The sequence below is a fragment of the Salmo trutta genome, chromosome 4 (assembly GCF_901001165.1).
Source record: "Salmo trutta chromosome 4, fSalTru1.1, whole genome shotgun sequence".
Taxonomy (NCBI): domain Eukaryota; kingdom Metazoa; phylum Chordata; class Actinopteri; order Salmoniformes; family Salmonidae; genus Salmo; species Salmo trutta.
In genome coordinates this window covers 22,028,014-22,042,995 of record NC_042960.1, presented here as the reverse complement: position 1 = coordinate 22,042,995, position 14,982 = coordinate 22,028,014, and the positions used below count along the sequence as shown (strand labels likewise).

General features: G+C 41.7%; 1 protein-coding gene across 3 annotated transcripts; it reads right to left on the bottom strand.

Moving 5' to 3' along the window:
• Positions 1-1,058: 1,058 nt before the first annotated feature.
• myoz2b (myozenin 2b) lies at positions 1,059-10,605 on the bottom strand. 3 transcript variants are annotated; one of them, XM_029750154.1, is made up of 6 exons: positions 10,453-10,605; positions 9,043-9,165; positions 7,545-7,711; positions 3,766-3,868; positions 2,118-2,301; positions 1,059-1,717 (listed from the first exon to the last, which is right to left on the bottom strand). In XM_029750154.1, the coding sequence occupies exons 2-6, from the start codon at positions 9,122-9,124 to the stop codon at positions 1,486-1,488; spliced, it is 768 nt and encodes a 255-aa protein (XP_029606014.1). In that variant the 5' UTR covers positions 9,125-9,165; positions 10,453-10,605; the 3' UTR covers positions 1,059-1,485. The 3 variants fall into 3 exon arrangements, with proteins under 3 accessions (XP_029606014.1, XP_029606016.1, XP_029606017.1); XM_029750156.1 differs by having other exon boundaries at positions 10,411-10,599; XM_029750157.1 differs by lacking the exon at positions 9,043-9,165 and having other exon boundaries at positions 10,453-10,599.
• Between the last annotated feature and the right edge of the window lie 4,377 nt (positions 10,606-14,982).

Genomic DNA, 14,982 nt, shown 5'->3' with positions numbered 1-14,982 from the left:
TTGTTATAATTTTAAAACAGCATACTTGTTTAAAATGAATGTACTTTTTTTTTACACATAGGCCTACAGTGCTATATTCAGACTGCTCAGACTACAGAGAATTGTTTCACACTCCTGTCTGCCGGGCTGGTCCTTTAGCAGCCTGATGGTTCAATCCATATTTTCTGCTATAATTCGTTTGCCAGCCATTGTGGCTAATAAGCAGGTCACATAATGACCTTCTGCAGTTAACGCTAACAACATTGCTATGGATAAAGCTATAGGCTAATTTAACCCAATTGTTTAACATAATGACTTACAATAATGACATTGGTTGTGGGTATTTTGCTCTCCTTTGAATTTGTGATTTTGGTAGTAAAAAAAAGTGAAATGATTGCTGGAAGTTCTTTTGAGGTGGTGTACATCTGCTGCAAAGCTATTTTTACCGTCTTTAAATGTGGTCTGTCAATGGACCCAGCAGATAATTTACAGTGTGTGTGTGTGTGTGTGTGTGTGTGTGTGTGTGTGTGTGTGTGTGTGTGTGTGTGTGTGTGTGTGTGTGTGTGTGTGTGTGTGTGTGTGTGTGTGTGTGTGTGTGTGTGTGTGTGTGTGTGTGTGTGTGTGTGTGTGTGTGTGTGTAAATGGATCGGCCATCATCAACTACTGTTGTTGGTGTATGGTTGTTGGTCTGAGGATGGTCATGCAATTCCTGGGTAGTAGCCCACTTACTTTTCTTTTCATTTGCACAATTGTGTTTCAAGTCTGTGTGTGTGTGTGTGTGTGTGTGTGTGTGTGTGTGTGTGTGTGTGTGTGTGTGTGTGTGTGTGTGTGTGTGTGTGTGTGTGTGTGTGTGTGTGTGTAAATGGCTCGGCCATCATCAACTACTGTTGTTTGTGTTTGATTGTTGGTCTGAGGTTGGTCATACAGTTCCTGGGTAGTAGCCTGGGTAGTAGCCCAGGAACTGTACTTTTCTTTTCATTTGCACAATTGTGTGTTTCAACATACAGTAACAGGTTCATTTGTTCCACATATCCAAACCACACATTGATTTACATAAGCCAATGAATTATACAATGTCATGACAAAGAGATAGATCTTTTTTATTTGCACATCGATAAGCCCATTCTAAAAGATTAATAGGCAACATGTCTACATAATTAAAAGACAAAGATACTTTTGGATCTGATATCCAATATAAGCCAAAAGATGCATTGAAGTTTCAATGTATTGCTCAACATTTCCATAACATTTCAGCCATGTGTGCTATTTATTTACATGTTATTCTCTGAATAGACAATGCAAAACTAACCATCAGGGCAGCACGGAAGCCCCATTTTAAACCATCAGTTTGTCGTCGGTTGCACATAATCAGAAATCATGATTTAGGCTTCAGCTCCATCCCTTATGTCGCAGATCAGGCAGTGTGGTTAGAGGTGCCAGCAGTGGATTTTGTCAGACTAGTGCTCTCTTGTCTTTCCAGGTTATTATGGGTCATCTAAAGGTCATCTAGAGGTCATCGGACTCAGGGATGGGCATAGGTTCCAGAGGCACGGTGGGCAGGATCAGTGGGATGCCATCGGATATCCATCCCTGGGCGACCCTGTTGAAGGTGGGCCGTTTCACCCCTGGGTCTTGGAGCTCAGAGTAGTTGTGGAGGTTTAGGTCGATCTCGGGCAGCTTGAACGTGATCCCGCTGCTCCGGGGGGCTTTGTCGAAACCACCAAATGGTGTGGCCACCCTGTAAATCAGATGTGGAGATACAAGGGTGAATGCAAAATCAAAATGAAGATCTCTAAAGATGTGGCGGTTGCGCAGAATATAGAAAGCTGGCTTTTTATGGGGTGTTATAGTAGTGCATCCATGTAACAGTGAATCTGAACTGTTATAAGAAAACCATTTCATTCCATGGAAATGTTTGCAATATCAATGTCATTATATGTACTGATGATCCTATCTACTGAGAGTACTATCCCAGACTTGAGATTTGCATACTTAACTCAAAATCTGCCATTGAGAGAAGTGCATGACTGATGCAGTATGTTCAAGTAGCACGCAAATCTTTGGCTTAAATTTTGAGTTGTTGAATAGCAGTTGTCTGAAAACTCTCCTCAAAACACCTGTTTTCACATTAGCCTCACCTGTTAAAGCTCTTGTAGTCAGGAGCCTCTGGTCTGGGCTCAGGGACAGGCATCCTGATATTGAGGGTTGCGGCCAGGTTGGGGTCGTTAATGATAGCCTGCTCCCAAGGGGAATGGTAGGACTTGGGTATAGCTGTAGAGTTGAACGTCTCTGCAGGGACATCCTTCAAGGGGCCTCCATATCCTGAGACACACCAAGAAGACAGGATCATAAGACCAACAGTGCAGCGTACAGATACTCACTTATCCTATCAACACATTAGCAGATCTGTGGGGTTGGACTTAAGTGAGTTGCATGATTACTGGCAATTTCTTGCTTGTCGTCCTTTCACAAGAAATATAAAGAAGTACTAGGGCATTGAGAATGTATTTTGTTGTGAGAGGTGAGTTTGAATTAATGGTTTAACCCGTAGACCAGGGTTCCCCAACTGGTGGCCCGCCAAGTTTTTTTTGTGTTGAATTTTCATTGTTGGACATAAAAGACTGTAAAAACAACAAGTAATCAGCTCCAACTGATTTTAATTTGAGAAATCTGTTCCCAAGTATTCCCAAGCATTATAGAGAAACACGGGATTGTATACAAACGTAAGCAAGGTTTGAATTATTATGTTTTAGTCTGACATTATATCTGTTTGGGCTTCATGCACTCAATTTGCAGTCTACAAATTATTTGTAATTATGTTCCGCCCCCCCGACCATCCGCTCCAGAAAAAACTGGCTCGCGGCTGAATCTAATTGATGATCCCTGGTGTAGACTGAGCAAGGTAGCAAAGACAACAAATGAATCCCTCAGTTGTTACCACCTTTTCTTCCATGCTAATTTCATCAAGACATAACAAACATGTTTTGTAAATTTTTGTTTAGAATTATCTGTTTTTATTGTTTGGAAAACAAAATAGGTGTCAACATGACTGTGGCAGTGCTGTTTTATCAATAGCCACCATCATTAAATAACAATATTAACTAGAGCAGTGGAAAAAGTGATGTAGACTCAACAAGTCATGTAGACTCAACACAATTTTGTCCATCATTATCATCTCAAGTCTTAAAATAGTGCACACCGTAAGTGTGCTTTCATCCTTGGTGTGAAAAGCGGGTTGGTCCAGTTGACATGGGTTGACACCATGCTTGGTCATATCAGATTCTACAAGAGTGTTCTGTTGGGATCCCCTGCTGACAATTTAACAGATAGCAAGGCAGCGCAGGGAAAGGAAATGCTTCTCATGTATCCTGCTTAAAGGCCAGAGGTCTGCTGAGTCGCTATGGGGAATTAGACTTGTCCTTAGAGGTAACATGAGCATCTACATAGGGCCTTAGAAATACATTCACAACCCATTCATAAGCAGTAATTAAGCAGTTCATAAATGCTAAAGTCAACAATTGCAAGACATAGCATACATATCAATTTGTAGTTGTTGAAAAATAACATTTACTTATGAATGAGGTATGTATGAGTTATGACTGTGTTATGAAGTCCTTATGTAGGTTCCCTTCAAGTGAAGCATTACTCTTGTATAACACTATGTAATAATGACAAAGATATTTCAATAAGGCCTTATTATCCCCTTAAACTATATTTTTCCGCCTTATAAGCATTCATACATTTTGAAAATAACAGAAGGTATGCATTGATGTGGTAGCTACATACCTGGTGCAATGCTTTCTGGGTTTCCTGGGGTGGGTGTGTAAGGAAGTGTTTTCGATCCCTCTTTGTTTTCGGCACTGTCTGCATTCTCAGCTAGAAGATCGCTCTGAAAAAATGTTGAAAGTGTTTTGTTATTAGCTAAGCTTTCCCCTTTTGCGCAGTTCTGAACCTATCTAATTTATTTATTTGGGGATTAGCTGCACCAAATTGTTAACTTTGCGTAAATGAGGCCCACTAGGTAAATGGGTAGGTCGCTCACAGGTTTTACGAGCATGTTAGCGTAGCACACTGAGCTAAAGCTTGGGCATAATGTCAAAGCAAGATCAGCTACCGCCAAAATGCCCATCAAAAGACTTGAAATAGCAACTAGTTCATGTTTGTTTGCAATGTTGAAAATGTATGTGCAATGTTGCTCCATTTGAACAGTTGCCAAAAGTAAAAACAGTAATTTGCAACCAGACCCCCCCCCCCCCCCCCGCCCCCCCCCCCCAGATACCCCCTGCGGACTGGCATCTAACCAATGCACACATGAACATATAATGCCTTCAGAAAGTATTCATACCCCTTGACTTATTTCAAATTTTTGACAGCCTGAATTCAAAATTGATTAAATATATATATTTCTCATACATCTACACACAATACCCTATAACAACAAAGTGAAAATATGTTTGTAGACATTTTTGCATATTTATTGTAAACAAAATTCAGAAATATCTAATTTTAAGTATTCACACCTCTGTCAATACATGATGGAATCACCTTTGGCAGCAATTACAACTGTGAGTCTTTCTGGGTAAGTCTCTAAGAGCTTTGCACACCTGGATTGGTGATATTTAAGCTAATTAAAGTCAAAACGGTAACTAGGCCAATCAGGAATATTCAATGTCATCTTGGTAAGCAACTCCAGTGTATATTTGGCCTTGTGTTTTCGGTTATTGTCTCCCAGTGTCTGTTGGAAAGCAGACTGAACTAGGTCTTCCTCTAGGATTTTTCCTGTGCTTCTCTCAGTTCCGTTTCTTTTTATCCTAAAAAACGCCGTAGTCCATGCCTATGACAAACATACACATAACATGATGCAGTCACCACCATACTTGAAAATATGAAGAGTGGTACTCAGTGATGTGTTAGATTTGCCACCAAACATACAATAATGCTTTGTATTCAGGACATAGGTTACACTGCAAAATAATTGACTGAGAAATTCACTTTAAGTGCCTTATTGCAAACAGAATGCATGTTTTGGAATATTTGTATTCTGTATAGGCTTCCTTCTTTTCATTATGTCATTTAGGTTAGTATTGTGGAGTGAATACAATGTTGTTGATCCATCCAGTCTCCTATCACAGCCATTAAACTCTGTAAATGTTTTAAAGTCACCATTGGCTCATGAGCAGTTTCCTTCAACTCCACAACTGAGTTAGGAAGGACACCTGTATCTTTGTAGTGACTGGTGAAATTAAAAGTGAAAGTGAAATTAATAACTTTAGCATGCTAAAAGGGATAATCATATTTTGGAAAACTTCCCTGGTCTTTGTGGTTGAATCTGTGTTTGAAATTCACTGCTCGACTGTGGGACCTTACAGATAATCGTATGTGTGGGGTACAGAGATGAGGTAGTCGTTCAAAAGGAATGTTAAACACTATTATTGCACACAAGAGTGAGTCCATGCGACTTATTATGTGACTTCTTAAGCAAAAAGCTAGGCTTGCCATAATGAAGGAGTTGAAATCTTATTGACTCAAGACATTTCACATTTTCGTTTTTAATTAATTTGTAAAACATTTCGAAAAACTAAATTCCACTTTAACATTATGTGATATTGTGTGTAGGCCAGTGACAAAAAAAATCAACATTTAATCAATTTCAAATTCAGGCTATAACACAACAGAATGTGGAAAAAGTAAAAGGGTGTGAATACTTTCTGAAGTAACAGACACGCACACACACACACACACACACACACACACACACACACACACACACACACACACACACACACACACACACACACACACACACACACACACACACACACACACACACACACACACAAAATCTGCAAGCAACTGATAAGCAACATAGAAACTCTTGAGCAAAGTGCTCCAGGAGCCTCTGGCGTGAGTAGGTGCAGGGAAAGGGCACCAGGCACATGTTTCTCCATATCTCCCATGTGTTCTAACAATTTTGGCGGGGTGCACACATCATTAATTTAACCATTAGACACTCAGAAACGTATTTAAAATCCAGTAATCTGGTTGCAATAAAGCACTTTTGGATCCAAGTAAACAATGTTACTGTAACGTAAATGAAAATAATCGCAAATACTTTTTAAATCCCTAAGTCCAGAGATCCAATAATGTGATCCCAAGATTCAACCTTTGGACTCTCAACCCATAATGTCCAAGATACAATAATAACTGTGTGTCTGATATAATTTGGCCCGGCATTAGGGGGTGGCAGAACCGGGCATGTGTAAATAGGATTTTGGTTATAAAGTCAGTCTGAGTTTTATGAGACTGGTCGTGACTGCATTACAACGTAAATTAAGTTTGAGTTTGTTTCAACCCTGCGCACATGCCCACAGCTGACAGCACAATTAATCATCAATTAAGAGTGCAGCTGCACGTGACCCGATTGTAATGGCTGTGGTAAATGTGGGTTGACTCTGGATATCCCTTTGGATATTAGGGACTATCGGTAAATGACACAATTTACATGGGACAATATCTTAAACTTCTAATAGCTCCAAATTTAAATGACTTAAAAATCTCATACCAATAATAACTTGTATGAATGAATATACAAATATTGAAAGCATTTAATGAGAAAAAAGGTGTGAAACATTAAAATATTTTCTCATTTACATGTATTGCCGGTCCCTAACTACCCCCCTTAATAGGCTATCCAAAGTCAAACTAATTTTGCCACGGTTGCACACCAGCCGGCTGAAGCTAATTGGCAAAATAACTTGGCTTACTCTTCCCCCCTGCGAACACACACCGAGACACCGATATCAAACCACACCCCGAAACCAACTCACGTTTTAATTCTGTCATGGTCGTTAGCAATTCTTAATGAACCAAATCTAAAACGAGGCAAAATCAGGAAGTGCAGTTGCCCTTTAATAAGATGTATTTTTTTCGATTCTATATAGACACAAAAAAAATATGGGCTGTGTGTGACTGTATGTGAGAATTTAAAAAAAGTTGCCTTTTTGTTATAAAAAAAACATGCGCCATTGCGCTCCATTCCGTGCCTCATAGTACAATTTCATATTGTCTTTACATCTACTATTATATATGTGAAATTATTTTTGATAGGCTATGGTTTAGCTGTAGCCACACACTTGTATGTCGTAGTGGGACCAATATCTACCTTGTGTTATAAGGGCTATAATGCAATACGAGTTGTGACCTTCATTCATTTCAGGTGCACCCCCATGGATTTCGTCCTAGTGCCGGTCCTGGAGTTGAGTGTAAGTCCAAAATGAAGCTGTCTTCTGAAACTCTACAAACAAGAGAGCTGTCACAGCTCTTTCTGCCCCAGCCTCACAGCGGTGGAACAAGCGTCCTGCAGCACTATCCATCTGACCCGTCTTTCAAAGATGGCTGCTGTGGCATCACCAAGATATATGATATTGGTAGTGAATGTGAGTTGTGAGGTGTGTTGTATTTTGTGGTTGTATAAATCTCCATATTTGCATCCACTTATTGTTGGTCTTTGGGATAGGAGTGTCTAGATTACTAAATTACACTAATGTAAATGTAAAAGTCCTTACACTCAGCTGCACGTTTGCTTCATTTTGGATACTTTCAAACGTGTATTTCTCCGATCTTCGCTGGCGCATTTTGAAAAGACGAGAGCCTCTGTTGGATTGCAGTGACAGCTCCTCCAGCATGATGTCTTTGGGAGTGCTAACCTTTATCCCCAGGTCCATGGTGTCCCCTGGGAAAAGAACCAAAACAAGTTTCAGTAGAGGCCTTTGACTGACTTTCCATTAAAGGTAGACTCAGCAATGTGATATCATCTAACACGGTTGGACAACTTCCTGTTTACAGACAGAAATAACAACAGAATTTAAATCTGTCAAAATCCGGCACTATTGGTTCTTCGCAATTTGTACCCTCCTTTGAGATATGCCCATATTAGGATGAGCTAATAGTGCGGTATTGGCAGTCGGATTTTGTTATTGAGCATTGTAAACAGGAGGTCTTCCAGCTGTATAATGATTTCATAAATGGTGATGTTATGAGTGTACTGCTCTAAATGTAAAGCAACTGTAACAAAAATGTAACCTTCAAGATTCCCTCAAGACTGTATTAGTATGTCTTAGTTGCACAAAATATATATATATTTTTCTGACACTCTCCCTAAGACATACTGTACATAGCATGCATTTCTAACCATTTATGATTACAGCGAGACCTTTATCAAAGGAGATAATAATTAACATTATTATTCTGATATCACCTGAAGGGATAACATCAATGACATATTGTTCCTTCAAAATGCTTTTCTGCTGACAATTAGCATGCCTAAATCAAATTAATGGAGCTTCAAACCAAGCTGTATAGTAAGCATCACAATATGATAAAAGGTTGCACGTATATAATAATAATTGGTTGCCTCAATATACAGTATACTGCAATAGTTTAGTAATCATTTGGTTTCTCAATAATTCTACATTGTATGGTTATTAAACAAAATTGTGCGTTGAGTTCATTTAGGCATGCTCTTTGGACAATGCAACCACAGCTTAGTGAATTTCCATTGATTTGCACTCAACAGTGCTAATGCTACTTGCTATTTGTAAGTTCTAGAAAGTCTAGGTGAATTATGATTGTACTCTTCAAATCTGATTGAGACAAATGCAGTCTTGCAATTTTGTATGTATTATTTCTTATTGAATTACATTTTTATTATATTATTGTTCTTTTTACTTAATGAATGCTGAACATGATGCTGCTTCAATGAGCTATACCCAGACAGAATGTACTTCAGCTGTCGCAAACCCTCACGGTCCCCTAAATGGCTACACACAGTTGTCCTACCCTGCCCTCCACAACTCCCCACATCAACCACCCCAAAATAGCCCTTTCAAAAGGACAACGACAGAAGGATTTGTCGCCATAGGTAGTAAAACATCTTCATTAGCTTATTTATGGCAACTGCTAGAGAAATGGCCCTGACATGTTCAACCCGGATCTGAATAACTGCCCTCCACCAGAATAAGTTTGATTCTCTTTGCTGTCTTTGAGCCCGGGCCCAGATCGTACCATTGGCACCGTGGACCTCTCGAGAAATAGCCGCTGCATGCATCTTCCTCTCTCCAGCTGGCATTGTACAGAATTGCGACATTGTGGCTTTGGGAAGGGTTGCACACGATTTGCCCCTGGGTACTGGAAACACATAAAGGACACAGGATGTACTTTCTGTTCTACCCCAGCAGAAAATGTTTTCCAATTCTAGTGTTGATATGAACTGAACATTAGAGAGCCAACATACTGTACTGCTATAAATAAAATAAGATTACTGTTAGTGAGGGTTTGTAGTAAAGTGTTATTGCTCACATGGCACGTGCAATACTGGTTGACCTATCGGATAACTACTGCATGTTGTTTAGACCACATTATGATATGCCATTAATGTCCTGTGAGTTAACGGTCATAAAATATTATGATGGGCCTCATGTCTGGTTTATGATAGCATTAGGTAAGCATTATGACATTTACTTCAAGGACAGGGTTTCTGTCAACCCCAAACCAAAACATTACATCCAACTCATATAAGTCAGATTGGCAGATGTCATTCATTGTTTGCGCTTGAAGAGCAAAGTCAACACTTACTTTAAAATAACCTTGTAAAGATTGCTAGTTGATGCGCATTAAGGTGTCACATGGCATTCAGCATTGTGAATCATCCGTGTTGGGTGAGGGCTGAACATTGTGTCCCAGGGTAGTATGTGACACTGGAAACCCTTAACGTGATCTTGACAAAATAAATATTTCTACTTCGGCACAATGGCATTTGGAGAAGAAAATATATATTTCCGTGATAAATATAATAGCCTAGTTACCCTAAATCTAATTGCAGCAGTCCTAAAAAACTGAAGTTACGGTGCTAAAATTGAGATGTTTTTGCTTTGCAAACAAATGAAACGAAACAACAATGCCCTTTGTATTCACATCACAACTTTCACTACAGCTCTCAATGTTACCCCATCATGTTCATATCCTCTCCTATTTGAATTATGTTACAGACATGTTGTACAAAATGTTTACTCTCAATGTTATGACTAAAATGTAGATCATTTATAGTGCTTTAAATATTTACAAAAATAAATTACGTATCGAACATGAGAATTAGAACATAGAGATGTTATTGAACACAATGTTCATAATCAGCTCTTAATAAAACATAAACATAGAAACATTATTTCAGAGTTATTAAGGTATAACCTAACAATTGTATTTTGTTTGTAGCTTCTTGTTTTGTCTTCGCAAAATAATAAAGAGGTTTGTTAGTAAGGGATGTGAGATTAATACAAAGGTTATATGACTGAATACGTCAGAAAATAGCATAATCAGAGTTAGTTGTTGTGAATGGTCAAAGCACAAGACATTGACACTAGTATTTTGCCATACCTCGGAATCACAACTGCACACCTTGATGGGACTAGTCCATACCTGTGTGTGTGTGTCCTGTCTGTCTTTTAAACGACCTGTATCCTTGACTGGAAGGCAAGGAGGCTCAGGGGTCGACCTAGGTAGTTTCGATCCACCCTGATCTTCACACTCCCGGCCACTGAAGCCAAACTGTTGGGGGGTGTCTCTGTGTCTGTTGTCAATGGAATGTAGCTTACATCAATAGGCTAAATTTAGCAGGCCAAACACTCAAAACCACTCACAAAAGCAATGGGGACGTGGGGAGGCTATCAGAAAGAGGGAGAGGATGGGGCACCCGACCTATGCCACCGGGCCCACACCGAAGGAGGGCTCTCCCCTCAAGAGAACTTGTGTTTCCTGGACCTTAGGAATGTATAGGGAAGACATGACTCTGGAAGTAGTGTTGGAGGGCCGGTAGGAGGCACTCTTTCCTCTGGTCTAGGAAAAAAATATAAAATACCAGTCAAAAGTTTGGGTTTTTCTTTATTTTTTATATTTTCTACATTGTAGAATAATAGTGAAGACATCAAAACTATGAAATAACACATATGGAATCATGTAGTAACCAGAAAAGTGTTATTCGAAGTAGCCATCCTTTGCCTTGCAAAGCTTTGCACACTCTTGGCATTCTCTCAACCAGCTTCATGAGGAATGCTGGTCCAACAGTCTTGAAGGAGTTCCCACATATATGGAGCACTTGTTGGCTGATTTTCCTTCACTCTGTGGTCCAACTCATCCAAAACCATCTCAATTGTGTTGAGTTTGGGTGATTGTGGAGGCCTAGTCATCTGATGCGGCACTCCATCACTCCTTCTTGGTCAGCCTAGAGGTTTGTTGGGTCATTGTCCTGTTGAAAATCAAATGTTAGTCCCACTAAGCGCAAACCAGATGGGATGGAATATCGATGCAGAATGCTATGGTAGCCATGCTGATTAAGTGTGCCTGGAATTATATATAAATCACAGACAGTGTCACCAGCAAAGCACCCCCACACCATCACACCTCCACCATGCTTCACGGTGTGAACCATACATGCAGAGATCATCCGTTCACCTACTCTGCATCTCACAAAGACACAGTGGTTGTAACCAAAAATCTGAAACTTGGACACCAGAACAAAGGACACATTTCCCCCGGTCTAATGTCCATTGCTCGTGTTTCTTGGCCCAAGCAAGTCTCTTCTTCTTATTGGTGTCCTTTAGTAGTGGTTTCTTTGCAGCAATTCGACCACGAAGACCTGATTCACACAGTCTCCTCTGAACAGTTGATGTTGAGATGTGTCTCTTACTTGAACTCTGTGAAGCATTTATTTGGGCTGCAATCTGAGGTGCAGTTAACTATGATGGTTTTCGCGACTACACTTGAAGAAACTTTCAAAGTTCTTGGCATTTTCTGGATTGACTGACCTGACTGGACTGTCATTTCTGTCATTTCTCTTTGCTTATTTGAGCTGTTCTTGCCATAAAATGGACTTGGTCTTTTACCAAATAGGGCTATCTTCTGTATACCCACCCTTACCTTGTCACAACACAACTGATTGGCTCAAACGCATTAAGAAGGAAATAAATGAACTTTTAACGAGGCACACCTATTAATTGAAATGCATTCCAGGTGACTACCTCATGAAGCTGGTCGAGAGAATGCCAAGAGAGTGTGCAAAGCTGTCATCAAGGCAAAGGGTGGCTACTTTAACATATAAAATATATTTTGATTTGTTTAACACTTTTTTGGTTACTACATGATTCCATATGATTTATTTCATAGTTTTGATGTCTTCACTATTATTCTACAATGTAGAAAATAGTAATAAATAAATAAAAACCCTTGAATGAGTAGGTGTGTCCAAACGTTTGACTGGTACTCTTCTATTATTATGTTTTTTTTTGCCTGTGTTGCATGTTGTTTTGGAATTAATATATGTCACATATCAGTTTGGAAACAATGTAAAAAAATATATATTGAGTTAATAAAGCCGTAAACAAACATGTTCTCTTTTTTGCTTTCTTGAGTAAGGCAGCTCCAAAATGCAGGTGTTTCAGCCTAGCTAAGTGCTTTCTGTGGTGGTGGGGCAACAAGCGGAAAATACGGAGCGTAGTGGTTGGTAATGTTCTCTAGTTGTGCCATGATTTGCTCAGTGTTCTGTCACTCGGGGACACTATGTCGCTGCAAAATCTACGGAGAGAGCTCGGAAACAAGCCCCTTGGGTGCTGCCATATAGTTACATTAGAAATGCCCATCCAAGAAGGCTGAAGGTCATTGGCCACATATAAAATGGCGTTGGCCACATTATATCTACCGTAGCTTTGATTGGGCTGATCATGTAAACATCATACTTTCAAAATCTTAGCTAGCAAGCTAGAGAAGCAGTCATCATCATGATCATTTACATTTACATTAAATTTAAGTCATTTAGCAGACGCTCTTATCCAGAGCGACTTACAAATTGGTGCATTCACCTTATGATATCCAGTGGAACAACCACTTTACAATAGTGCATCTAAATCTTTTAAGGGGGGGGGGGGTTAGAAGGATTACTTTATCCTATCCTAGGTATTCCTTAAAGAGGCATCGTGAGGGAGTTTGTTCCACCATTGGGGTGCCAGAGCAGCGAACAGTTTTGACTGGGCTGAGCGGGAACTGTACTTCCTCAGAGGTAGGGAGGCGAGCAGGCCAGAGGTGGATGAACGCAGTGTCCTTGTTTGGGTGTAGGGCCTGATCAGAGCCTGAAGGTACGGAGGTGCTGTTCCCCTCACAGCTCCGTAGGCAAGCACCATGGTCTTGTAGCGGATGCGAGCTTCAACTGGAAACCAGTGGAGAGAGCGGAGGAGCGGGGTGACGTGAGAGAACTTGGGAAGGTTGAACACCAGACGGGCTGCGGCGTTCTGGATGAGTTGTAGGGGTTTAATGGCACAGGCAGGGAGCCCAGCCAACAGCGAGTTGCAGTAATCCAGACGGGAGATGACAAGTGCCTGGATTAGGACCTGCGCCGCTTCCTGTGTGAGGCAGGGTCGTACTCTGCGAATGTTGTAGAGCATGAACCTACAGGAACGGGTCACCGCCTTGATGTTAGTTGAGAACGACAGGTTGTTGACCAGGATCACGCCAAGGTTCTTAGCACTCTGGGAGGAGGACACAATGGAGTTGTCAACCGTGATGGCGAGATCATGGAACGGGCAGTCCTTCCCCGGGAGGAAGAGCAGCTCCATCTTGCCGAGGTTCAGCTTGAGGTGGTGATCCGTCATCCACACTGATATATGTCTGCCAGACATGCAGAGATGCGATTCGCCACCTGGTTATCAGAAGGGGGAAAGGAGAAGATTAATTGTGTGTCGTCTGCATAGCAATGATAGGAGAGACCATGTGAGGATATGACAGAGCCAAGTGACTTGGTGTATAGCGAGAATAGGAGAGGGCCTAGAACAGAGCCCTGGGGGACACCAGTGGTGAGAGCACGTGGTGCGGAGACAGAATCTCACCACGCCACCTGGTAGGAGCGACCTGTCAGGTAGGACGCAATCCAAGCGTGGGCCGCGCCGGAGATGCCCAACTCGGAGAGGGTGGAGAGGAGGATCTGATGGTTCACAGTATCAAAGGCAGCTGATAGGTCTAGAAGGATGAGAGCAGAGGAGAGAGAGTTAGCTTTAGCAGTGCAGAGCGCCTCCTTGACACAGAGAAGAGCAGTCTCAGTTGAATGACTAGTCTAGAAACCTGACTGATTTGGATCAAGAAGGTCATTCTGAGAGAGATAGCAGGAGAGCTGGCCAAGGACGGCACGTTCAAGAGTTTTGGAGAGAAAAGAAAGAAGGGATACTGGTCTGTAGTTGTTGACATCGGAGGGATCGAGTGTAGGTTTTTTCAGAAGGGGTGCAACTCTCGCTCTCTTGAAGACGGAAGGGACTTGGCCAGCAGTCAAGGATGAGTTGATGAGCGAGGTGAGGTAAGGGAGAAGGTCTCCGGAAATGGTCTGGAGAAGAGAGGAGGGGATAGGGTCAAGCGGGCAGGTTGTTGGGCGGCCGGCCGTCACAAGACGCGAGATTTCATCTGGAGAGAGAGGGGAGAAAGAGGTCAAAGCACAGGGTAGGGCAGTGTGAGCAGAACCAGCGGTGTCGTTTGACTTAGCAAACGAGGATCGGATGTCGTCGACCTTCTTTTCAAAATGGTTGACGAAGTCATCCGCAGAGAGGGAGGAGGGGGGGGGGGGGGGAGGGGGAGGAGGATTCAGGAGGGAGGAGAAGGTGGCAAAGAGCTTCCTAGGGTTAGAGGCAGATGCTTGGAATTTAGAGTGGTAGAAAGTGGCTTTAGCAGCAGAGACAGAAGAGGAAAATGTAGAGAGGAGGGAGTGAAAGGATGCCAGGTCCGCAGGGAGGCGAGTTTTCCTCCATTTCCGCTCGGCTGCCCGGAGCCCTGTTCTGTGAGCTCGCAATGAGTCGTCGAGCCACGGAGCAGGAGGGGAGGACCGAGCCGGCCTGGAGGATAGGGGACATAGAGAGTCAAAGGATGCAGAAAGGGAGGAGAGGAGGGTTGAGGAGGCAGAATCAGGAGATAGGTTGG

Coding starts and splice junctions, on each gene's coding strand:
- myoz2b (XM_029750154.1), bottom strand. CDS start 9,124: ATGTCGCAATTCTGTACAATGCCAGCTGGAGAGAGGAAGATGCATGCA. Junction 3,869..7,544: donor AAGCAAACGTGCAGCTGAGT/GTAAGGACTTTT, acceptor ACATTTTTTCAG/AGCGATCTTCTAGCTGAGAA. Junction 1,718..2,117: donor GACTACAAGAGCTTTAACAG/GTGAGGCTAATG, acceptor TCTGATTTACAG/GGTGGCCACACCATTTGGTG.